The sequence below is a fragment of the Dendrobates tinctorius genome, unplaced genomic scaffold (assembly GCF_039654945.1).
Source record: "Dendrobates tinctorius isolate UK_male_01 unplaced genomic scaffold, ASM3965494v1 ptg000158l, whole genome shotgun sequence".
NCBI lineage: Eukaryota > Metazoa > Chordata > Amphibia > Anura > Dendrobatidae > Dendrobates > Dendrobates tinctorius.
This window is the reverse complement of record NW_027361825.1, coordinates 24,211,385-24,238,369: the sequence shown is the minus strand read 5'-3', so window position 1 is coordinate 24,238,369 and position 26,985 is coordinate 24,211,385. Positions and strand designations below refer to the sequence as shown.

The following is a 26,985-nucleotide window of genomic DNA, read 5'->3' as shown; positions in this document are numbered from 1 at the left end:
GTGCACCGTACCTGTACTGCCGTTTGCAGGAAAGCACCTCCTGCAGAGCAATACATGTACGGCGCATGTCAGGAAGGGGTTTAAATACACATTGTTATCTGCGCACTTGTACTGACTAGGAGAATCATATTGTCAGGTCAGTTGTATCATATACTGAACAATCTCAAAAAAAAAAAAACCATTGTGAGATTGAGATTTTTCTTTGCAATTTCAACACATTTGGAATTTTTTTCCTACTTTCCAGTGTCTCTCACATGAGAAAATTAATGGTGTCATTCAAAAGAACAACTTGTCTCCCAAAAACAGAAAATGCCAATAGGGTGAAGGGGCTAATAAACTTCTGAAAAACTGCATCGTCAGTGAGTTACATCTCATGCTATGTGTCGAGACCCAATATTACAAATTCCAAAATAGATATTTATTTGCACAGGAAATACATATTAAAGTCCCTGCAAAAGGCAACAACATTTGATGTACAAGGAGAGGAAGCGCAACGTCAGCCGCTTTGTGAGCCACACGTTTCATGATCTTGCAGTTTTGTTTGCCAGCTTCGGATTCCGAGGCGTACGGCAACACCCACGCCATTCTTGCTGCATGGAGCTATAGTCGGTGGGTGGGAAACCTGCAGTTCAGCTGTATTCCAGCTTCTGGTAATGGGATGTGCCGTTCAGATCTAACACCAGTTATCCCACAGACAGAGGACGAGGTGAAATAATTCAATCTGGATAAACACGGAAGTAAATGGCGGTGACCTGATGAATCCTGTTAATCCAATAAGGAGTCAGCTGAAGCGATTGGAGACAGAAGACACCGTCACTGTGAGGCTCCGTTCAGATGAAAGCCCCCCCGAGGATACAATCTGGGGCGAGACGCTCCTGTCTACATTAGGCCCTGATTGATGAGATCAAATAATTACATTGCATGAAACCACAAGATGTAACAAGAGGAAACAAAGCATCTCTAAATCCAAATTCCCCAGCACGGCCTGGGTGTAAGGAGGCTTCTCCTTCATACATTTAAAAAGGAATCTTGAAGATCCCATACGGGGTTAACCTAGCCCATGATGTTGGGTTTTATAAGCTGCTAAAAGTCTGCTCAGATGTGAGAGAGATGGCTGCAAATCCGCAGTAAAATCTCCGCTGTACAAGCCGATTTCACACAGTTTTTTTGCAATGAGTGAAATCCTTGACTTTGTTTTATCCCGTCTTATGAAAAGATAAATTTGGAAGAGAACGTCAGATCTGGATAGATTCCAACCAGGGCATCATTTAGGGGATGTAAAAACTAGAGAGGCACAAGAAACCAGACTACATATCCGAAGGCGGCTCAGCTGTGCAATTTTGTAAATTTGAAAATCTAGTTATAATTAAGAGTGGTTTTGGCCGCATCATATCCACCCCTTTTGTTTGTACTCAGAGCTTCACCGTTAAAAAGGTTCTTAGATCCACAGCAAAAAAAAATAGGCAGGTAGATGCCAACTACATACCTGTTCTGCCCAGAGCAGATCCCTGCTGACACAAGAGTGGACACTGTAATCCTGCAGCTTCTGCTGATGTCAAGTCAACAAAGCAGCTCGCTCTCTTCCATTCTGCGTTATCGGGGAGTGACTAGCAAACGTCATGGTGATTGACAGCCGGCTCCCCATTGCCGGACTGCGAGGCACTGGCAGTCAATCAGCATGACATAGGCAGTAACGCCCCATTGACAGAGCAGAGGAACCGCAAGAGCAATTGATGGCTGCTATGAGACGGCATCGGGTAGAAAAGGCAGGTAATTACTAAGTAGTTAGAAAATACCTGCCTGTGAGTATATAAATAAATCCTATGAGCCAAATAGTAAGCGTTTGTAAATGGATGAATAAACTAAAGACAGATGCATGAATGTGCCCTTACACAAGGTACTGGGTAACTTACGAGATTTCTCTGAATGCTCGTTTCTCCACATATTTCACCTTCAGCTTTCTCTTGAATCTGCACAAGAAAAATTACAATATTTCAGGCCTCAAAGTTAGAAAAAAATGACATTGTTCAATTTGGAGAGGAAGCAAAAAAATTAAACAGCGGTGTGATATTTTCAAAAGGGAAATGACATGACATCGGCAACAAGGAGTTTAAAAAAGACGCTTCGTGAGTACAGGATCTGAAAAACTCCTCTTCATTGATCTTCCACAAAAAGAGTCCAGCTTTAATTCTAAGAGACAACTTTTATAAATGAACTTGTGTTACATACAGCGACACCGCGGTATGGAAGAAGATAGTCAAAATGATATTTTACTATTAAGCCCAGCAATGACTAAGATATTAGCAATGCTACACGTCCAGCTGCCATGGCACTCCACCACCCCACGATTGCAGCAGGCACCGGCAATGGCCGTAATAGCTGCAGTCAATGATTGACAGCGGTGTTTAAAATGCTATAACAGCAGTAATCAGAGCAAATCGGAGTGTCGCTCCAGTTACAGGAATATGTTGACTGTGTAACACAGCCAGCGTCTCCCAGGTACTGCCTGAGCCACGCCATACACTAACCCCTGATGTGACTTTGCAGTACACATCCGGTAGGGTTTTCTCATCTAGCTACACATGTTGCAGATCTGTAAGCTTGCATCATGACTAGAAGAAATGTCAGCATGTGGATGAAGGTATAGAAAACCTCATCCCTTTGCACCGTACGTTTAAGGCAGATTTGCGATGCTGAATCCGCCATGTCCGGACTTATCTTGCGGGGAAGAATTTACCAGCCTTATTATATTACCGGCTTAATAATTATTAGGTAATGATTACAAATGTGCTGTGCCCACCCGTCCCCCCACCACTTACTTTGCACGCTCCCTTGGTTCGATAAGGTTTCTCTTCTGGAAACTCTTAAACCTGTCTTTGGTAACGCTCCCCTCCGGCTGTAAGACAACAATCTCCTGTTATTATAGCGGTTTTGCTAAGCAAGTGCTGACAAAAGATAATCTGCTTCCAAACAGTCCACTCCTGAAATCACCAAGGTTTAAGCTTAGAGAAATGTGATTTTAATGGCAGACAAGGGTCAGAACCTCGGCTTACCTTCAGTCTCCTAAGTGAATCGGTCAGCTCTTCGCTCAGCAGGACATCTATGTCAGGTTCCTGATACCTGTGAATAATAGGACTTGTATCACAGCGTTTCCTAAATATAAGGGTCTGCCCCTCGTACCAAATGCTCAGTAATCTGCCCTCAGACCCTGGAGTAGGTTACCGCACCTTGCTCCAGGGCACCCAGTGTTGGCATCACATTTCCAGCAAAGCCGAAAATTCTCGCAGCGCAAGGATGCGTCTCATCACAGAGCAGAGTCCTGACCCTAGACAGCCATCTCGACTGGTCGACTTTCATCTAATACGTATAGGCAGATAAGAAGGGGTTTGGGGCTCATGGGGGGGGGGGGCAGACTTCCAACAACTCTGTTTCTGAAAAAACTGCAGCGTTCAAGTCCATTTTTACCAAGAAATAAAGGGACAATATAGTTGCAGACATCAGTGCCCCTTAGATTTGGAGTGGGGGTATCCACCATCCCTGCCAAATAACTATCAATATTGGAGTCTAGGAGAGCCCCTTGTAAGTCCTGACGAGGAGACTGAACTTTGTAATGCAGCTTCCAATGAATGCAACGGCTTTCCTGCAAAAAGTCCCATTTAATAGAGGCCACATGCATCAGATTTATAGCAGAAATGGCTGTGACTGTTCAATTCATCCAAGCAGGCCTTGCAGCTGTCCGTGCGCTTGTTGCAGAAATAGTCATCTGAATGGGGATTTAAGCAGCAAGTCTATGTACATTCAGCTTTAGGGATCAACCCCATGGTGTGGAAGATGTGGACGGAACTGCCAAGTACAAACCACAATTTTGCCTAATCAGTCATTTTAACTCCCCCCCCCACCCCACCAGTTGCCAAAAGAACATAAACACCCCCCCCCCCCCCCCCGCTCACTTCAGACGGCCGAGCCTCTTGGGCTGTAAAGCCTTGGCTTTCTGCTTCTCCCCACGCAGCTTCTTGCGTTTCGCCAGCTCCTCTTGTCTGGACTTCAGAGACGTCTGGATGGATTTCAGCTGGAACAAACTCTGCCGCCGCAGACGCTCGGTTTTCTCGGAATCTTGACGGGCTTTCTGTAAAATCAGACGGTTTCAGATTTTTTTTTATGAACGTAAAAATGGGAAGGAGATAGTAAAGGACAGCAAGCAAGGATGCCGCAAGATGGGGGGGCTTCTTCCATACATATGATTTAAAGCAGGCTCATCACTAGCACTGCGAATATTTTTTTTTAAGGGGTAATCCAAAAATTATGGTCACAAATGGTCCACCGGGTCTTACTAAGCAGCAGTATACAGATGTCAACATGGCAGAAAAAGCATCAGGACAGGGCTGCTATTTAGTAACCGCTAACAATGAATTTATTTTATCCCCTCTGTAAAACAAGGCTGGAAGGACCAATGGCACCGCATGAGAGATGACAACTGCTTCCTACCCTCAGACCCTGGGGATGGAAACAGACCATAACCCCAGGGCACCCAAATTTTGCATCACATTCCCACCATGTAAGGCAGAGAATGATCACAGCGCAAGGATGGATCTCATCATGGGGTAGGATGACCCATGTCAAAGCAGACGAGGGGCTAATGGGGGCATATACAGAGGAAAAAAAATAAAAACACCACACTATATAATCTAACGTAAATGAAATATAAATGCCAACCCAGAGCGTGTGATTTTCCACTTTTGTTTTTTTCCTCTCCTTCTTCCAAGAGCCATAACTTATTTTTCCATCCCCATAGCCATATGAGGGCTTTGAATGACACCATTCATTTTATCATGTGACGCACTGGAAAGCAGGAAGAAAAATTCCAAGCGAGGTGAAATTGCAAAAAAAGCAAAATTCCACAACTGTTTTTATTTACCATGTTCACTATATGGTAAAACTGACCTGGCCATATGATTTCCCAGGTCAGTATGACTATGCAGATACCAAACATGTACAGTTTTTCTTTTTTGACCCCTTTACTCCCAAGGGTGGTTTGCACGTTAATGACCAGGCCAATTGTTACACTTCTGACCACTGTCCCTTTATGAGGTAATAACTCAGGAACGCTTCCATGGATCCCGGTGATTCTGACAATGTTTTCTCGTGACATTGTACTTCATGTTAGTGATAAAATTTCATTCATATAAGGCTAGTTTCACATTTGCGTTTAAGGCCGCAGCGGCGGCCTGCGCATGGCCGCCGCTAAGCCCCGCCCCCTGCCGTGCCTCCGCCAGTAGCTCCGCCTACGGACGCATGACGTTGCATGCGTCCCCTATCTTTAGCACTGGGGACGCAGGCCATGCGCAGGCATGCGTTTGGCGGCGCATGCGTCCTTTTGACGCTGCACCGAACAGCGCCAAAAGGACGCATGCGCCGCCAAACGCATATCTGCGCACGGCCTGCATCCCCGGTGCTAAAGATAGGGGACGCGGGACGCATGCAGCGTCATGCATCCGTAGGCGGAGCTACTGGCGGAGGCACAGCAGGGGGAGGGGCTTAGCAGCGGCCGTGTGTAGCCCGACGCTGCGGCCGTAAACGCTAATGTGAAACTAGCCTAACTTGCGTTTGTGAAAAACACAAAAATTTGGCGAAAATTTCGCAATTTTCCAACTTTGAATTTTTATGCCCTTAAATCACAGAGATACGGCACACAAAAAAACTTAAGTAACATTTCCCACATGTTTGCTTTACCTTACCACAATTTTAGAACCAAAATTTTTTTTGGTTAGGAAGTTATAAGGGATAAAAGTTGACCAGCGATTTCTCCTTTTTACAACACCATTTTATTTTTAGGGACCACATCACATTTGAAGTCACTGAGGGGTCTATATGATAGAAAATACCCAAAAGTGACACCATTCTAAAAACTGCACCCCTCAAGGTGCTCAAAACCACATTCAAGAAGTTTATTAACCCTTCAGGTGCTTCACAGGAATTTTTTGAATGTTTAAAAAAAAAAAAAAAAAAATGAACATTTAACTTTTTTTTCATAAAAAAAAATTACTTCAGGTTCAATTTTTTTATTTTACCAAGGGTAACAGGAGAAATTGGACTGGAAAAGTTTACGCAATTTGTCCTGAGTATGCTGATACCTGATATGTGGGGGGGAACCACTGTTTGGGCGCATGGCAGAGCTCAGAAGGGAAGGAGCGCCGTTTGACTTTCACTGCAAAATTGCCTGGAATTCAGATCGGATGCCATGTCACGTTTGGAGAGCTCCTGATGTACCTAAACAGTGGAAACCCCCCACAAGTGACCCCATTTTAGAAACTTGACCCCCCCCAAGGAACTTATCTAGATATGTGGTGAGCACTTTGAACCCACAAGGGCTTCACAGAAGTTTATAACGTACAGCGGTACAATTAAAAAAATCATTTTTTCCACAAAAATGATCTTTTCACCCCCCAATTTTTATTTTCCCAAGGGTAACAGGACCCCAAAAGTTATTTGTGCAATTTGTCCTGAGTATGCTGATACCCCATATGTGGGTGTAAACCACTATTTGGGAGCATGGCAGAGTTTGGAAGGGAAGCAGCGCCATTTGACTTTTTTGGCTGGAATTGAGATCGGACGCCATGTCACATTTGGAAAGCCCCTTATGTGCCCAAACAGTGGAAACCCCCCACAATTCTAACTCCAACCCTAACCATAACAGGAAAATGGAAATAAATACATTTTTTTTATTTTATTATTTTTCCCTACCTTAGGGGGTGATAACGGGGGGTTTGATTTACTATTTATGGCGGTTTTTATGTTTGGCAGCTGTCATACGCTAAAAGACGCTTTTTATTGTAAAAATAGTTTTTGCATCACCACATTTTGAGAACTATAATTTTTCCATATTTTGACCCACCGAGTCATGTGAGGTCTTATTTTTTGCGGGACAAGTTGACGCTTCTATTGGTATCATTTTCGGGCAAGTTTTTTTATCGCTTTTTATTCCCATTTTTTGGACGCAGAATGAACAAAAACCAACATTTCACAAAATTCTTTTGGGGGGGTGCGTTTACACCGTTCCGCCTGCGGTAAAATTGATAATGTGGTTTTATTCTTCGGGTGAGTACAGTTACAGCGATACCTCATTTATGTTTTTATGTTTTGGCGCTTTTATGCAATGAAAACAATCTTATATAAAAAATAATTATTTTTGCATCACTTTATTCTGTGAGCTAGAACTTATTTTTTCGCTGATGATGCTGTATGGCAGCTCGTTTTTTGCAGGACAAGATGACATTTTCAGCAGTACCATGTTTATTTATAGCCGTCTTTTTGATCGCGCGTTATTGCACTTTTTGCTCATCGGTATGATAAAGCATTATTTTTTGCTTCGTTTTTGTATTTTTTTTAAGGGGTTCACTAGCGGGACAGTGTTCTAGGGCGGGTCATTACAGACGCAGTGATACCAAATATGTGGACTTTTATTGTTTTTTTTATTTTCAAAAATGAATTAGGGAATTTTTTTAATTTAGCGATTTTTTATAAATTATTTTTACACTTTTTTTTTAACTTTATTACACTGTCCCAGGGGGTACATCACTGTCCCAGGGGGTACATCACTGTCCCAGGGGGTACATCACTCATGTGTGAGATCGCTGATCTGACACATCACAGATCGCTGTGACAGATCAGCGATCTGACAGGCGCTGCACAGGCTTCCTCATGCCTGCGCTCTGCAGGCAGTGAGGAAGCCAGCTCCCTGCAGGCCCCCGCCGCCATATTGGATCCGGGGACCTGCAGGGAAGGAGGCCCCCAGAACAGCGCATTGCCCCCTCCCTGCGCGCTTCTCTCCTATGCCCCCGGTACACTGCGATCATGTTTGATCGCGGTGTGCCAGGGGTTAACGTGCCAGGGTCGGTCCGTAGTGCCAGGTGTCAGCTGTGATAATCAGCTGACACCCGGCCGTGATCAGCGGCGCTCCCCACGGGGGGCGCCCCTGATCATTATGACGTACTATTCCGTCCTTGGGATGGTCCCAGGTCACATGGACAGAATAGTACGTCTACTGTAGGAAAGGGGTTAAATTTAGGTGGTGAAAAAAAAATAAATGTGGTGTCGACGTGCGAGGCTGCACCATACGCAGGGACATTGCTTCTGACATACAAGTACGTCAAAGATCGAGAAAGGGTTAATGCATTATGGGATTTGCTTTCCTTTGCAACAGATTCTGAAATGCGCTGAGGATCTGCATGTGACCAGATTATTATTATTAAACGCCCCATGAAAAATCAGCAACAGACAAGAAGCTTTATTAAAAAAAAAAAAAAAAAAAAAAAAAATCTGTCTATGTGAAGCTGAAAGTCTCAGAGATCCATAACTGACGAGTTCCTTACCTGTCCGTCATCTTCCTATGAGACTAAAGCAGATTAAATATTAAAGAAAATCCACAGGGAAAAAAAACCAAAACAATAAAAAAGCAGCAAGCTGGAGGGAAACACCTTAACCAGGGAAAGGCAGAATTAAGCCGGTATTGGCCGTATGCCCAGGTGACAATGAATTATCAAGCAGGGATTTACAGTCTCTGTGAAGGGCATCACTGCTTAACTGTGGGGGGGTGGAGATCACAGGACCCCAGGCGAGGACAACAGGATTTTTGGGTTGCTTACCGTAAAATCTGTTTCTCGGAGCCTTCATTGGGGGACACAGAGACCTTGGGTGTATGCTGCTGCCACTAGGAGGCTGACACTATGCACAAAAAAAGATAGCTCCTCCTCCGCAGTGTACACCCCACCGACCGGCAGAGAATTCCTCAGTTAGTGAGAAAGCAGTAGGAGAAGTAACAGAATAGGTTGACAACATAAACAACTCAACTGTAACCATTCAACCACAGTAATAACAGGAGCTGTAAAACATGGGAGGGTGCTGTGTCCCCCAATGAAGGCTCCGAGAAACAGATTTTACGGTAAGCAACCCAAAAATCCTGTTTTCTCGTTCGCCTTATTGGGGGACACAGAGACCTTGGGACGTCCCAAAGCAGTCCCTGGGGTGGGAAACAAACTTCCATCAGGCCAGCGGACCCACCACCGCGGCCTGCAGAATCCGTCTACCTAGGCTGGCGTCCGCCGAAGCGTAGGTGTGGACTCTGTAGAATTTCACAAACGTGTGAACCGATGACCATGTTGCAGCTTTGCAAAGCTGCAGTGCGGAAGCTCTGTGGCGCACCGCCCAGGAGGCACCCACTGCTCGAGTAGAGTGGGCCCTGATACCCGGAGGGGCTCCGCGACGCTTAACACGGTAGGCTTCCAGGATAGCCGATCTGATCCAGCGAGCAATGGTGGCTTTTGACGCCGGGTGACCTTTCCGCGCTCCATCAGGGATAATGAAAAGAGACTCTGTCTTTCGCAAGGAAGTCGTCCTAGACAGATAGACTCTTACCGCCCTAACCAGGTCCAGCTTGTTTCAAGGACCGCTCTCGGGGATGAGTTGGATTCGGACAAAAGGACGGGAGCACGATATCCTCATTGAGGTGAAACGAGGACACTACCTTCGGAAGGAACGAGGGCGGAGGCCGCAGAACTACCTTATCCTGGTGGAGAACCAGAAAGGGAGCGGCACGAAAGAGCTGCCAATTCCGACACGCGCCGGACGGAGGTGATGGCCACCAGAAAGGCTACCTTCCAAGAAAGGAGAGAAAGGGAAATATCCCTGAGGGGTTCAAAGGGCGGACCTTGCAGAACCTCAAGAACCAGATTAAGATCCCATGGATCCACGGGCGCCCGGTACGGCGGGACCGTGTGAGCCACGCCCTGAAGAAAGGTCTTAACCTGAGGACGGGAAGCCAACGTTTTCTGAAACAGAATGGACAGCGCCGAAACTTGACCCTTCAGGGAACTGAGGGCAAGCCCCGCATCCAATCCTGCCTGAAGAAACGCTAGGACTGAAGGGAGCGAAAAGGACATGGGCGCGACGTCATTGGTCTCACACCAAGTGAAATAGGCCTTCCAAGTACGGTAGTAAATCTTGGAAGATGATGGCTTTCTGGCTCGGATCATGGTCTGAATTACGTGGTCGGAAAATCCTGCTCGTTTCAGAACCTCGGTCTCAACAGCCACGCCGTTAAATTGAGCGGCCGAGAATTGGGGTGGCAAATCGGACCCTGAGACAGCAGATCTGTTCTGTCTGGAAGCTTCCAGGGGGCGTCCGCGAGAAGGTTGACAATGTCCGCGAACCAAGACCTTCTGGGCCAATTCGGGGCGATGAGAATGACCGGAAGTCCTTCTGCCTTGATCTTCTTCAACAGCTTGGGAAGAAGAGGCAGAGGAGGGAACAGGTAGGGAAGTTCGAACTGGGACCAAGGAACGGCCAGGGCGTCGGCGCCCACTGCCAGAGGGTCCCGAGACCTGGACACGAATTGTGGGACATTCCTGTTGAGGCGAGACGCCATGAGGTCTACATCCGGGGTTCCCCACCGAAGGCAGAGCAGATGAAACACTTCCGGATGTAGGGACCATTCTCCCGCCGCGAGACCCTCGCGGCTGAGAAAATCGGCGGCCCAGTTGTCTACGCCGGGAATGTGAACCGCGGAAATTGTCGGGACGGAAATCTCCGCCCAACGAAGAATCTTGGACACCTCCGCCAGGGCTGAAACACTCCGTGTTCCCCCTTGGCGGTTGACATATGCCACCGCTGTGGCGTTGTCTGTCTGAATCCGTACCGGCAGTCCCTTGAGGAGCCTTTCCCAGTGGACCAGAGCAAGATGGATCGCTCGAATCTCCAGAACGTTGATCGGTAGCGCTGATTCCCGACCATCGACCCTGAACAGTGTGGTTGCGGAACACAGCACCCCAACCGAGGAGACTGGCATCTGTGGTTACTATCTGCCAGTGAATGGGAAGGAAGGATCGACCCGATAGAATGAGAGGTGACGACAACCACCAGTTGAGAGACCGCTTGATCCGGTAAGAAAGATGGACAGGGCGATCCAGGGACCGAGGCGACCTGTTCCATTTCGACAGAATGGCCTGCTGGAGAGGCCTGGCGTGAAATTGGGCAAAGGGAACTGCCTCTATCGCCGCGACCATCTTTCCCAGGACCCTCATGGCTGTACGGAGGGATGGGAATCGCGAGGTCTGCAGCGATCGTACTTCCTGCTGCAGAGAGAGAATCTTTTCTTGTGGGAGAAAGACCCTTGACCGACGAGTGTCGAACAGAAGACCTAGAAAGACCAGGCGTTGGGTAGGAATCAGACAGGACTTTTTCCTGTTGACGATCCACCCGAAATTGGAAAGAGTGTCCAGGACGATTGACAAACTTTGGTGAGCCTGTTGGAATGAGGGAGCCTTGATCAGAATATCGTCTAGGTACGGGAAAAGAACGAGGCCTCTGACTCTCAAAGCCATCAACGCAGCCATGATCTTCGTGAAGACTCTGGGAGCGGTGGCAAGACCGAAGGGCAGTGCGACAAACTGGTAGTGGTGCTGTCGAATCGCAAAGCGCAGGAACTTCTGATGTCCGGAGAAAATTGGAACATGTAAATAGGCATCTTGGGTGTCTATCGAGCACATGAATTCCTGCTCCTCCATGGAGGCGATGACCGAGCGAAGCGACTCCATGCGGAAGTGGCGAAGGCGGACCCTCTTGTTGAGCAGCTTGAGATCCAAGATGGGTCAAACTGCGCCGTCTTTTTTCGGCACTACAAACAGGTTCGAGTAGAACCCCGTGAAGCGCTCCGATACGGGAACGGGCACAATCACCCCGGAACTGAGGAGAGCGGCGATAGCTGTAGAGAACCCCGGGATCAAGGCTGGATCCTTTGGAGGCCGGGATTCGAAGAAACGATCCCGTGGGAGAGAGACGAACTCTATCTTGTATCCTGAGGATACGACCTCCCTGACCCAGGCGTCCTCCACGGCGGCCAGCCAAACGTCCCTGAAGGAAAGAAGTCGACCTCCCAATTGGAAAGGCCCTTCGCGTGCCCGATGATAGTCATGCTGAAGTAGACCGTCCAGATCTAGATCTGGACGGTCTGCCCTGGGAGGAGTGGGGTCGCCAGGAAGGAGTGGGTCTGAAGGAAACTTTCCTTCTCTCCTGGCGAGCCTGCGGTCTCTGTTGGCTGGAGGAGTTGTCCGCCGTATTGAAACGGCGGAAAGTCCGAAAGGGTCGAAACTGACGCCTTAGTGGGGGTCTGCGAGGCTTGGACTGAGGGAGGAGTGAACTCGTGCCTCCGGTGGCGTCCTTAATAATCTGGTCCAATTGGGACCCAAAGAGGCGCACCCCCTGAAAAGGCAGGTTAGTGAGGGACTTTTTAGAAGACAAGTCCGCTTGCCATGCCTTTAGCCAAAGTGTACGTCGAATTGCAATAACGTTGCTTGACGCCTGAACTGCACAGGATGCAGCATCCAAGGAAGCGGAGAGAAGATAGTCCCCAGCCTGGGAGATCTGATTGGCGAGATTGGCCAAATGCTCCGGTTGCGCCTTATCTAAGATGCCCTGCCGAAGGTCGTCTGCCCACGTGGCTATGGTCTTTGCTGTCCAGGATGAAGCAAAGATTGGACACACCGCCGCTGAAGCCGCTTCAAAGGCAGACTTCGCCAGGGATTCTATAATCCTGTCATTAGAATCCTTTAGGGACGCCACGCCTGAAAGCGGGAGAACCGTGTTATTGGATAGCCTGGACACGGGCGGATCGACCGAGGGAGAGGCCGACCAGTTGTCCGTGAGCTCCTTAGCAAATGGGTAGAGTATGCCGAGACGTTTTCCTCTTTGAAAGCGTCTGGTCGGATCCTCTCTTTCCTTGGTAAAAATTTTCCCAAACTGGGAATGGAAAGGAAAAACCCTGGAGGGAGTTTCTGCCCGTCTGAACGAAACCTCCTCATCTGAGGATTTCGCAGGGGAGTCAGCAATATCGAAGGTATGATGGATCGCAGCAATGAGGTCCTGCACTGTGACCTTCATGCTTGCATCCTGGTCTGAATCCAGCTCTAAAATCCCCTCAGATGACCTGTCCGAAAGCGCTTCCCCTGACTCGGGAGAGGAGGCCCGAGAGGGAGACTGGTGAGAAGGGCTATGCGGTGAGATGGGACTAGGAGAGGATTCCGGCTGGGAATCTTGCCTGGGTCTTTTGCGACTACCGCTGGCTGATTCAGATGGAACAATTTGGGACCTGCTTGGCCCTGCTGAAGAGTCCAGGGGCAACTTATCAAGAACGGCCACCAGGGACTGAGACACCCTGGTGAGGTCTGCCACTGATTGAGATAGCGAGGAGGCCCAGCCAGGCATGGGGGGCTCACTCTCACCTGGGGCCGCAGATGGCTCCTGGACGGCGTCAGGCTGAATTGGATTGCTACAATCCAGGCAGAGGGGAGTGGACTGGCCTGAGGGAAGTTTGCGATTGCACGAAGAACATGCAAAGTACTTGACTAAAGTGCAGGGGGGGGCGGTAGAGCGGGTACGATCAGACTTAGACATAGTGAAAAGCTGAGGTAATGCCGGAAGGTTGGGGGACAGAGCGCGGAGAAGGGTCAGTCTGCAGTGCAGAGCTACTCACGGTCCGGTGTCCCCAGAAGCGATGCTCTGCGACCTGTCAGTGGATGCAGGTCAGAGCGAAATCCGGCCGACAGACCTCCTGAAAAAACCAGCTGGAAAAGATGATGTCCAGTGAGGAGCTGGTGCCCGGCTAACAGGCTGGGAAAATGGCGCCGTCCTGAGAAAAAGCGCGCCTTAGGAGAGGAGGGAGGGCGGAGCACCTCGCAGGGTTAAAATTCACCGCCCTCTAGCCAATAGCAGGCTGGGCAGGTGAAGGACAGACGGTGGGAGGGCCTGGGAAGAGCGGGAGAGAAGCCCGCTTAGAAGAAAGGGGTGGGGGGCGTGGCCGCGACGCAGCGGTAGGCCCGAACTGAAGCCGGGGCCTAAATTAGTTGCGGCGGCCGCCTGTCAGCAGGGGGTCGGCGCGGAGGTCCGAAAAAGTGGGACGCCGCAGTCGCAAGTCGCTCCCAATGAGAAATAACCCTGTGCTCCCTGTACCCAGAAAGGGGGGAGGGAAGGGGGGGGGGGATGCCCAGCAACATTGAGCTGCCTATAGCCTTGTGGCGACTGCGAGCGACCGCAGCGCCTACCCCTGTGACCATTGAAGAGGTGACCGTCGGGAATGGGCAGCAGGTAAATAAATATGAAGCCGGGGTCTCATACTCACCTATCCACGATCCGTTACCTGTCTGAAGAAGTCTTGCGTCTCATCCAACCGACAGGCTCTGGTAGGCGAGTGGGAGGGAGAATGGCGACAAGGACCCCTGGAGTCGCTGGCACGTCTTGGTGTCGGCGTCCGTCTGGCTGGTCCTGCCGCGGAGAACTGCAAGGATACGGGGTGGCAGTACACGCCGTACTTGCAGACTCCATGTGGGAGTACAGATGTGACTTTTCACTCTGTATCCCTCCGTAGAACCTGAAAAGGAACGACGCACGACGAGGTAGATATGGGTCTAATAAAAGACCCGTGTCCACCTCCTACTGACACTAAGCTAAACTGAGGAATTCTCTGCCGGTCGGTGGGGTGTACACTGCGGAGGAGGAGCTATCTTTTTTTGTGCATAGTGTCAGCCTCCTAGTGGCAGCAGCATACACCCAAGGTCTCTGTGTCCCCCAATAAGGCGAACGAGAAATGGCAAATTTACAAGTAAAGCGATAAAAAAAAAAAAAAAACCAACGGCAGAAGTGTCTGGCATGCAAGGAGCTTTTATCATCAACGGGGACTCCGAAATCTCACATTTATGGCCCATCCTTAGAGTATGTGCAGAGGACATCTTTTAGGTGTGTACATGCTCATGTACTTGCAAACTATACCCCCCAAGCAGAAGAAGGTGCTTCAAGAAACAGCTTTTTTTTGTAAAACACACTTTTTACATTGTGGTGTTAAAAAAAAAAAAAAAACCACCTAAGAGCTTTTTCAGGTGGCTTATGGAGTGAAATGCCTGAAGACATGTGCACCAAGCCCTAAAGCAAAAGGCTTAGAAACCTCCTTCAAACCACATTCTAAAACAGAAACGCACTAATGGGGTATTCTAATTGGAGGCAGTTGCTAATATTAGGGTATGTGCACACGTTGCGGATTACCCTGCGGATTTTTATGCGCGGATTGTGCTAAATCCGCAGGTCAAATGACCTGCGCTTTACCTGCGGATTTCCCCTGCGTTTTTTTACACCTGCAGATTCCTCTAAAAGGAACAGGTTTCAAAACACTGCGGATTCGCAAAAATAATTGACATGCTGCGGATTTAAATCCACAGAAAATCTGCAGCATGTGGACAGCGTTTTTGGTTTTAGGTTGACTTTAATGGTACTGTACAACGCAGCAGAATCTGCTGCAGATCCGCAGGGCCAAAGCCACTGCAGAGCCGCAGCAGAATCTGCACCGTGTGCACACACCCTTGCACCTACTACATACTGGGATAACCTCTAACCACCGTGAGAGTCTCACCAGGATTTTGGCTTCCTTTTCCTTCTTTCTCTGTCGTTCTGTCTTGCGCTCTCTCTGATGTAGGGATGTCACCTTCTGCTCCTCGAGTTCCCCTTCATCCCCTGAAGGATTGTCGTCTTCCGACTCCTCCACTAGCCCCTCGCACAGCTCCCGTAACCTGCTTTCCTGATAGAGAATAATTGTAAGCAATGGACAAACGTTATCTTGATTCTCCTACACCCAAGAAATGCACAGGGGAGATCATCGAAAACTCTATATAGCTGTTTGGATACACACGTTATGAGATCTCAGTAACCCCTGGATTGCCACCTTCCTGCACCCCATATTTATGGCACTGATGGCAGAGATTTCGCCCAACGTTGTAAGTTATGGCATAAGCCAAGTGTCCATCATCTGCACCGTGTGCTGGCACCCTGGTGTGACAGTCGGGTCTGGGCTACCTCCCATTATAGATAAAAATAGAATTCAAAGATGGTTTAAGATAAAAAACCAGAATGAAAAAGATAATAAATACAATAATAATAAGTAAAAATGCCTTTATTGGAATATTGGCACAACAATTAAATGCATTAAAAATGTATATATATATAAAATAAAATAAGATAAGATAATAGCATATACAACCACAAAAGCAATATATTTATGGACAATGAAAAAGCCAGTCCATAACAAAAGGCTTAATTAATGATCCAGGTACAAAAAAGTGCATGAATAAAGTGACATAAAATATCTAATAAATGTGCCCAAAGTGCAAAAAAGTGCTGTTGTGCAAAAGAATACAAATCGCCGTGAGGCGTGTGCAAGACACAAAATAATTAATACCTGTAAGCCAATTGGTGCTATATGGGCAGTATAAGAACGCGCCCCGACGCGCGTTTCGGAAATAGAATCTCCTTCGTCAGGGGGACGAAGGAGATTCTATTTCCGAAACGCGCGTCGGGGCGCGTTCTTATACTGCCCATATAGCACCAATTGGCTTACAGGTATTAATTATTTTGTGTCTTGCACACGCCTCACGGCGATTTGTATTCTTTTGCACAACAGCACTTTTTTGCACTTTGGGCACATTTATTAGATATTTTATGTCACTTTATTCATGCACTTTTTTGTACCTGGATCATTAATTAAGCCTTTTGTTATGGACTGGCTTTTTCATTGTCCATAAATATATTGCTTTTGTGGTTGTATATGCTATTATCTTATTTTATATATATATACATTTTTAATGCATTTAATTGTTGTGCCAATATTCCAATAAAGGCATTTTTACTTATTATTATTGTATTTATTATTATCTTTTTCATTCTGGTTTTTTATTTTAAACCATCTTTGAATTCTATTTTTATTTATACCCGGATGGTCTGCCATCCTTTGTTTGAGGGATTGATTCTATCACACTTTTGATATTGATAATTGCATTATTATATACTCTTTTTAAATTATTGTATCTTATATAGACATTGGTTGATTGGTTCTTTTCCCTTGTTTATTTTTACTCCCATTATAGATGTTTAACCCCTTAGATGTAGCAGTTATTAATTGAAGAGGTTAACAAGTGCAACTGCAGGGTGCTGGTGGGTCATTAAAAAAAAAAAAACCCACACCCCAAATCTGAAATTGCTGCACCCTTAAGGGGTTAAGTAGTATTGTCTGGTAGGTATACTGACTGAGGGGGATACAGACCTCAGTGGGAGCTTTATCATTGGTGGGAAATTTCAGCTTCCTCGACAGCTTCCTCGCCTCCTTCAGCTTTTTCACTTCGACCTCGTGGGCCTTCAGCATCAGATCCTGGGGGACAAACATGATAGCTGAGAACTTTTCCTTTATACAACTGTTTGGTAGCAGGACAGACATGGTTATGTGCAGATCTACATCTCTGCGCTATGCTCACACAGGTCAAATTCATCAGTCATGCAATCTCCATGGCAGAAATTTGGGTTTAGCCTCATTGCCAATCAACAGGCCTAATCGCCAATCAACAGGCCTAATCCTCTGCGTTTTGGTCCTTGCAGAACCCCCGTTATATGAGTGTGAAGATGAGCGCAGTTTCAGAAAGCAAGGTGACAAATTCAACCTGTGTGAATGTGGCTTTAGTGACTGTGCTGACCTGGTGCGATTCGTAGGTCGGGTTATAGGAGGCCCCGGCAGCTGCAATTTCAATGGCTGGAAGCTCAGATGGCTTTTTGTTGAGTCTGTCCGGACGCTGAGGAGGAGAGACAAGGTTAGGTGTGATAGCAAACAAAAAAAAAATTCAAACCATAAAAAGGTGCGTCCACACAGGACGTACAGAAAGACACAAGCTACGCGTGGATCTTCAGCGCATGGCACCTCCTGCGTTATTAATCTGCAGCACAAGAGGATATGTTGTAGATTTCACCTCCAAGCATTAGGACGTGACTAATCATCTTGCGAAGGGAGTCCGCAAGTGTTAAGGGGGGGGGGGTTCAGAAGCTGAGCTCCTTCCACACACGGTAGACACAGGCGTTATTTCATACTGGGAATTGTGTCTAGCTCCGCTCCTGCTATTATGCATTTAGATGCCATTGTTAACTTGGACCGTAGCGTTTAATCGGCATGAATGCCAGCGAGTGCACAATCTGACGGCCCGCCAAGATCACAGTGAACCGCTGGAATACCATACCAGCTAGCTACCACAACCACAAGTTGAGCTCTATTGAAGACCACTATTGTTCCCTCGTTTAAAGAAAAAAAAAAAATTTAAATCCTAGATTTCTTCTTTTTGCATTGACCTGGACAAACATTTTTACCGCACACTGGACATAATAAAATAAACTCCAAAAACAGTGCTAGAATTGAAAATAATCCCCTCCCCAAAATAGTTTCCATTTTTCATTGTATAGTTAAAATTAATGCAATTCAAAATAGGGATTTTTGTGCACTCACCGTAAAATCCTTTTCTCCGAGCCATTCATTGGGGGAAACAGACAGTGGGTGTTATGCTGCTTGCCACTAGGAGGACACTAAGTAAACCAGAAAAAAAAAAAAAAAAAAAGTTAACTCCTCCCCTGCAGTATACACCCTCTCGCTGGATGAGATATCTCCAGTTCAGTGAAAAAAGCAATAGGAGCTTAAACTGTCAACAATAACCATAACTATGTCAAAACTTAAGAATGCTACAAGTGAGCCAGTAGGCTAAACAGGGTGGGTGCTGTGTCCCCCAATGAATGGCTCAGAGAAAAGGATTTTACGGTGAGTACACAAAACCCCTAATTCTCCTAAGCCTCATTGGGGGACACAGAGACAGTGGGACGTCCTAAAGAAGTCCCTGGGTGGGGAGCATACATCTGCTAATCCCCTATGTACCACTGAGTCAACTCTGAGGTACTGCCGATTGCAGGATGCGTCTGCCGAGAGCTGCATCCGGAGGCCTGAGAACGAATTTGGTAATGTTTTGTAAAAGTATGCAGACTGGACCAAGTCGCAGCCTTGCAGACCTGTTCTGCTGAGGCCTGGTGCCGAATGGCCCAAGAGGCGCCCACTGACCGGGTAGAGTGCGCCTTAATCCCTGCTGGGACAGGCGCGTTCTTGACAAGGTAGGATTCCTGAATCGCTGAGCGAATCCACCTGGCTAGTATTGCCTTTGAAGCGGCTAGACCCTTTCTATGCCCCTCTGGAAGTATGAACAGGGCATCTGACCTGCGGAAGGGAGCCGTCCGTGAGATGTACCGTCTCAGTGCCCTAACCACATCCAGGGTGTGGAGGGCCTTCTCAATGCGACGGACTGGCGCCGGACAAAAGGAAGGCAAAACAATTTCATCGTTGAGATGGAAAGAGGAGACGTCCTGTGAACTACCTTGTCCTGATGAAAATTCAGGCATGGAGAGCGGCAGGACAGGGCTGCCAATTCCAAAACGCGTCTGATTGACGTAATTGCCACTAGAAAGACCACCTTCCAAGAGAGGACGGTCAATGACACGTCCTGCAGCGGTTCGAAAGGGACCTCCTGTAAGGCCCCGAGATTCCAATGGCCTTCTATAAGGAGGCGCTACATGGGAAACTCCTTGAATGAACGTCTTGACCTGAGGTTTGGTGGCAATTTTGCGTTGGAAAAAGCACCGACAAGGCAGAAATTTAATAATGAAAAAGTTTCCAGCTTCCAAATGTACAAAAATTTATTCAAGGCATAAGAACAAGGATAAACGGACATACCCCATCATAGCGGAAAGACACAGCAACGCGTATCAAACAATATGTTCTTTTTCAAGCTTGAATCCAGGATTCAATGGCCACGCTGTCAAAGACAGGGCCCCGGAGTTCTGGTGGTAAATCGGGCCCTGAGAAAGCAGATCCGTGCGATACAGTAACACCACTACTCCCCGAGAGTGGAGAATGGCCATGACCTTGCTAAAGACCCTGGGGGCAGTGGCGAGTCCGAAGGGCAAGACAACAAACTGGAAGTGTTTCTCGTGAATTTCAACACGCAGGAACTGCTGGTGAGAAGGGCAGATCGGAATGTGAAGGTAAGCGTCCTTGATGTCGATGGATGCTAGGAACTCTCCTTTTTCCATGGAAGCGACAACTGAACGGAGAGATTCCATTCGGAATCGCCGAACCGTGACAAACTGATTTAACAGTTTGAGATCCAGAATGGGTCGCATTGTCCCGTCCTTCTTTGGAACCACAAAAAGGTTTGAATAAAATCCTCAACCTTTCGTGATGAGGGATCGGAATGATGACTACGTCCTTTAAGAGAGCCTGAACAGCCTGAAGGAAGGCTCATGTCTTTCCCTTGGGGGGGGGGGGGGGGGGGAAACTATCTTGCATCCGGAGGACACCAGCTCCCTGACCCACCTGTCGTGGATGACCGAGAGCCAGGTGTGGCTGAAGGAAAGTAGGAGGTCGCCTACTCTGTCGGTGTCCGCCGGATACCGCGACGAGTCATTGGGTAGATCTATGAGATCTGGCTCCCCTGGATCCAGAAGCCCTAGGCCTGGGTTTCCAAGAGCGGTTAGGTCTGTACGAGACCTGGGAGCCTCTGTCTCCACGCGGAGACGGACCTGATCCGGAAGAGAAGGTAGAGGACCAACTGGAGTTGTTTTGAAAAGATCAAAGGCGCGTCGGCTGTTGGTTGCGAAACGGCCGAGCAGCTTTTTGTTGAGCGAGGAATTTACTTTTCCACCCGGTAGCATCAGAAATGAGCTGATCCAGTTTCTCTCCAAAAAGACGACCCGTTTGAAAGGGAAGAGAAGGCAACAATCTTTTAGATGTGACATCCGCCCGCCAGTCGCGGAGCCATAGGGCTCTTCTAATGGAGATCGCATTAGCGGCAGTTTGGGCAGCGCAATTGGCAGCATCAAAAAAGGCGTCCACTACAAAGTCTGCTGTGTGAATTATCTGCCTGGCGACCGTGGTTGCCTCTGGAGGAAGATTGGTGCCCTGGAAGGAAGTAATCCGCACTTCTGCCCATGCGGCCATTGCCTTAGTGACCCAAATTGCCACGAAAGATGGAAAAAGGCTGCTCCTGAAGCTTCAAAAACTGAACGGGCAAGGTAGTCAATCTGACGATCGGAGGGGTTTCTGATTGAGGAACCCTCAGAAACGGATAGAAGACGCGATACAGGCGGGTCCCACCGGGGGGGGGGACTGTAACCACTCCTTCATTAGGTCTGGATCAAAAGGGTATTTAGCCTGAGTAGAATCTTGCCCTGTGTACCGCTTATGCGGACAATCTCTATGTTTCAGGACAATTTCCTTAAAGTCCGGATGGCTGGTAAATAAAGCCAAGCGTGTGCGCAGGTTAAGTGAGATAGGATGTGCTGGAGCGGGAGCATTATCCTCATCCAACTTCAGAATCCTGTTGACTGATTCTATAAGAGAATCAAGCGACTTCTGATCAGTTGGGGGATTCTAAGGGGCTGACGTGTCAGATTCGAATTCAGAGTCGTGCTCGCTGACAACTTCAGGAGAGGGAGAGCGAGAGACAGGAGTCGCGAACGCGACTAGGGGACGCATCATGGGTCCGCTTTCTAGAGACCTGACCATCCCTTGACAGAGTACGGCCCCTGCTGGTGGATGGTTCCCGGCCGACGCCTTCTGGCTTAAAGAGTCTTGGGTCAGAGACTCCACCGACCGTAACAGGGACGCAGCCCACTCAGGGGTACTAAACGCAGGAGGTCCGTCAGCAGCGGCGAGGGGGGATTGAGCGCAGGTCAGGGCGCAGGCCGGGTCGCAGTCCGTGCATAACGGATTAGTCTGTGCACTGGGTAGGGCAGACTTGCAAGTGGTACACACGGTAAAAAACGCAGTGTGCTTTTTAGCTGCCCGTTTAGCCTCCTTAGATTGAGACATAGCGCTCCTGAAAGGGTTAACGGCAGAGTCTGCTGCAGGGAACGTGCCGGGAAGGGGTTAAGCTTTAATCTGAGGGCAGATGCAACTTACCCGGTCCTATGCTGTGTCCCCTGGAAGGAATAGCGGTGGCCCTGCGGTGTCACCCGGTATACGGCAGAATGCTCGCCTCACAGCTTCCAGAGCTGACTGAGGCAAAAAGATATGGCCCCCGAGATTATAATTGCGCGTCTCGTCAGGGATGAGAGGCACCAGGGCGAGGAGATAATAACGCGGGTGGCGCTATTCAAATTGCGGCCTAGTAGGCCGGAAAAGCCAGGGGCTAAATTTCTAAGCCTACCAGCGGTAGGCGCCGGTGGGCGGGGCGGCGCTATTAAAATTGCGGCTTAGCAGGCCGGGGACTAAATTTTTCGGGCTACCCGCGGTAGCGCCACGGGGGGAGCGGTGCACCGCCGCTGGCGCTACGTCAGCGCTTCTCCCTATGACCAGTACCCGACCCCATACCTCAACTCCAGTGCTCGGCCATCCATTCTCCTGGGCTGATGTAGCAGAGCTGGAGGAGTTCTTAAAGGGGCCATGCTCAATCGATCCTCCCTATGATAGGGGGATGGAGAGCTATGGGGCTGATTCATGGCCTACATAAGCGCTGTCCAGTCTTCCCCATTGCGCCTGCCCTCATATCCATAAGCGCTGTCCATGGAATCCCGAACTCTGGTCGTAAGAATCATCGCCAAAATTGCTAGAGGAATCAGCCCCAAACGTCGCAGGAAACTGTACGGGGAGGTATACTCCGCGTGCTTGCCTGTTGTTGGTTCGGGGGAGAGCGGGCCGTAGAAAGGAACCGTCGCCCCCTTCACTCCGTTAATTAAAAAATAAAAATTTACAGAAAAAAATTCAAAAATAAAATAAAAACTGTGGGGTCTGAAACCACACCCAAGTGCCTCCTACAGACACTAAGCATGAGCTGGACCTATCTCATCCAGCGAGAGGGTGTATACTGCAGGGGAGGAGTTAACTTTTTTTCTGGTTTTCTTAGTGTCCTTCTAGTGGCAAGCAGCATAATACCCACTGTCTCTGTGTCCCCAATAAGGTGTAGGAGAAACTCAAAATCCCGAGAAAAAGAAAAAAAACAAAACCATTTTAAGCCCTTGTACAGTTGTGTATATGTGAAAAAAATGTTGAGATCTCACTTGGAACAAGGCAACAAAATTGCAAAAAAAAACAAAAAAAAAACAAAAAAAAAAAAACATGAATTTCCCTGGTTATAAAAGGGTTAAAATCCACACCAAAAATCAATTTTCATGCAGACTGGATAACATGATGTGCAGTCTTTATGCAAAGAGGGCTCAGCCTTGTTCTGTACATACTGTACGTAGCTGAATGACGGGTGTGAGGGCACTGAGGGTGCATTCACACAACCGTAGTTTAGGGTCCGGTCAGGAAGAAAAATAGAGGAACACCACAATGTTCATCCCAAGCCCACCTTCACACGACTCTTCTTGGTCTGTTCTAAGTACCAGGGGTCTTTTCCTTGAGATGCAGAATCCAAGGGATCTATGGTGAAAGGAAAGTTAATATGACGTACAGGAAACAGCACAGTCAGATCACAACTAAAAGGGAATCCGCTTACTCCTCTCTCCCCATAGGTCATAGAAGCCTCTGCCTGGGTTATTGTTGGCCTCATCTACGAGGGTTGAGCTAGGTCTGTTCAGTTGTGCCACGAGAAGTCTGTCCGTTCGCGGCAGAATTCCCTTCTTCTCTAGCGTCCCCTCTCGCTCCCGTTTCCTTTTCAGCTTCCGTCCATTGGGCACCTGGTGAGATAAAATGCTGCGGAGACAGAGGACGTCAGTAACACGGCAGAGCCGAGAAATGGTATAAAGCCGCAGGATTGGGGATAAATAATGTGATCACCTGGGGACACGGCCAATTATAAGCCCAGAGCATCACGCATTGTATGGGACCACCAAGCTGTTGCCTCTACATCCAAATAGGGAGCACAGGATGGCCATTCTCGTGATTAATGAGGGTCATATTTATCACCTATCCTACAGTGATGAGATTTATAGTGGGTGCCCCTGGAGGTTGTCCCACCATCCCAACGTATTTCCTATTCACCAGATGTACAAGATCCAGATTTGCTTTTCTCTAACTTCCATTTCAAGCAGTATAACAGATTTTTTTCCTTGTTATGTTCACCTCTGACTTATCTCATAAGAAATTGCAGAGGTCCCATAGAGAGAAACTCCATATACCCCAAAGACCGGCAGTGTAACCTGGATGGTTAATGTTTCTATCCGGTCATCTGACACTGCCGCCTGGTGGACAAACAGGGACAGTGCACATGTCTATATAATCTAGTGACGCGCGAGACATTGGAATAAAATATTACAAGAATCGTTGCTTCCCGTCAGTGAATGGGAACATAGTTTACAACCGGCAAGTAGCAAGGGCAGATTGAGCACCGACACTCACTCTTTTGGTGGAGGTACTTTGGAATCTGGCTGTAGATTGAGGTCAATCCATAAAGGTTTGGTGCGTTTCTTCAGCCTTTTGCGATCAGTTCTAGGGTCTGCAAGGTAAAAAAGAAAACGATATATGAACATACAATTCTCACCAACAACGGATGACGTGTAGTTCAGTAATGTCTGATGTAGGCATCGAAAGGAGCAGCATTTCAATTTACTAATGGCAATGACAATAAAACAGGATGATCCATCAAGATCAATGATCATTTACCCTGGGTCCAAAGGAGGAAGCACTGTCAGTGTAATGACTACAGCAATTAAAAAGGTGGATGGCAAGCTTTTTCTGTCCATGGAGCTGTGCCAGGTCTTGTTTTTAAACGTGGTGAGTTTTTATTGATTGCCATTTTTTATTTGTTAAAGGGGTGGAGGACATAAGGAAACTGAAGAACGACGATCAGGTTGCCATTTCTTTTTCCTTTACATCTATTTTGAGAGCAGGGATGGGAGGTTGGATGTGTTATTCACTATTATGGGAATTTTCGATCACCTCTTCAGATAAGCAGGTGCAGGTCCCACTAAAGCCGTGATGGCGAACCTTTCCACGACCGAGTGCCCAAACTGCAAGTTAAAACCTAATTATTTATGACGAAGTGCCAACTGCCCCATCATAATCCCCTTCATGTAGAAATTGCCCATTCCACCACCTCCATCATTGGCCCTCTCCCCATCACTCCCATCATTGGCCCTCTCCCCATCACTGACACACACACACCACAGCGGCCACACACACACACACCTCTCCGCACGCCGGCAGCTTCCTTCCTCTCACACATTGAGGCGCGGCCGGATGACATCATTCAGCTCCGAGGCCGCGCTGCTCAGTGTGAGAGAGCTGCATCTCCGAATCAGTGAGGCCGCATGCCAGCTGAGAGGTTCGCCATCACTGCACTAGAGGAACCCGCATCTACCACACATAAGAAGCACATGCATCTGTCACTTAATGGAGAGGTTTTTGCAGATATTCATATTCTTGGTTTTATAGTATTAGAGAAAAATGGAAGTCTGCACGAGTGTGAATCTTCCCTTACCCAGAAACCAAGAAATAAGAAATGGCTACACCAGTAGATTTACTATATAGCTGGTCACGTCTGGTCCCCGTCGGGCTGGTAAACTACATCTACGGGGACAATGTCAGGTACCAGACATCACCGAGGACTCAAATACACAGGAGTAACATCAGGGCTGTGGAGTCTGTGTCCATTTTGAACATTCTCACCTTTCTTCTTTTTGCCGGTGTCCACAAAGAACAGATTTTCGTTGGCTTTTTCTGACAGCAAACCCCTGGAAGAAAGCAGAGACGGGTCAGACAGCACCACATCAGAATAAACCGTGGCAGAACGTGGATTAGAAATAGGCAGAAATTGCAAGATTTTAAAGGAACACTCCAATAATAATAAGTCATCACCCGTCCACAGGAGAGATTACCGCCAGTCATGACAACGCTCACCATCCTATAGAGAATGGCAATACAGAGGCCCATACAAGCCCCCATGGCAGTACCCCAAAATTCACAATGATATCCACTAAATCATTGATAACTTGTTACCCTTTAGTCCAGCTGGGCATTAGTAAAAGATCTAGTAGTGTGTGTAACTCTAGATCAGAGGACAATATAGGAATAAAGTAGTGGGTGCTACTTGTGAAGAGTCCACTAGGCGGTGCCTCCCAGCCCAAGAGGCGCCAGTGAATGGAGTATGATCAAGAACCAAAATCACACAGCGGCTGTGTTATACAGTCAGCACACACAGCTATCTGCCATCATCAGAGCCAACTTCGATCACTGCTCATTGCCCATTTCATTTGATACTTATCCCATACGGTGGCACTTAATGGCTCCTAACAGCCTGTATGCTCACTATGTGATCGCAGGGTACGCTCACTATGTGATCACAGGGTGCTCAGCAACCCATGTTATAGCCAGGTGTATGCTGCCGCAGGCAGCTATCATTTTTACTATATAGTGCGATACTGTTGTCTATAGGAAAGTATATAGTGCAAGCGACCAAACAATCAGAGAAAGAGGGAAAAAAGGGATAAAATACAGACTCCCTGCCTAATAAAAGGAGCTCCCAGACAGATTTTCAGTTAGCTCACTGTGCACCCAGTAAGTGTAACACAGGGGTTATAGTAGGTAAACGGGAACATTTTTTTAATAAAACCCAATTACAAAAAGGATTTAGTCAAAAAATAATAAGTTTGCCCAGAAGTGGACAACCCCTTTAAGTTTAAAAAAAAATTATAGTGACTTCTGAGGTTAGGACCGCCCACCGGACTATAGATATTCCTTAAAGGGGGCTATTAAAAAAGCCTCTCTAGCAATAACCACGATGTGACACTCCAACTCCAGCATGCCCCATTTCCCGTCCAGGGAAGCCTGGGGGGTTGTAGTACTGACTAATGTTTGCTTTGCTCCCCAATACCCTCCGATCTCTCCTCCTCACCCGACCGTCCTCTCCTGCAGCCGCACGTCGTCCAAGAACTCCTCCACGTCGCGGACATCGCTGTGCTTCTTCCAGTTCTTCTTCTTGTTCCTGTTCACACGCTTCCTCTTCGGTCCATCCTTCTTCTCCCCGCTCTTGGAAAATGGAGTGAACCCCAAAAAATCTGAGGACTGCCTCACGCCGCCGTCTTGCCTTGCGGCGGCCGCCATCTTAGAGTTAAAAGACTGAGCTGTCGTACGGACCGGAAGTGCGTCACCGCGCAGAC

At 47.8% G+C, this 26,985-nt stretch overlaps 1 protein-coding gene across 1 annotated transcript; it reads right to left on the bottom strand.

Annotated features, from left to right (window-relative positions):
• Window positions 1-396: 396 nt before the first annotated feature.
• NOP53 (NOP53 ribosome biogenesis factor) lies at window positions 397-26,985 on the bottom strand. Its single transcript, XM_073549128.1, has 13 exons — window positions 26,721-26,985; window positions 25,496-25,560; window positions 24,227-24,323; window positions 23,385-23,581; window positions 23,238-23,308; window positions 17,556-17,651; window positions 17,132-17,236; window positions 15,449-15,613; window positions 3,951-4,126; window positions 3,054-3,120; window positions 2,820-2,896; window positions 1,914-1,970; window positions 397-891 (listed from the first exon to the last, which is right to left on the bottom strand). Exons 1-13 carry the CDS (start codon window positions 26,927-26,929, stop codon window positions 885-887), a joined length of 1,389 nt encoding a protein of 462 aa, XP_073405229.1. The 5' UTR covers window positions 26,930-26,985; the 3' UTR covers window positions 397-884.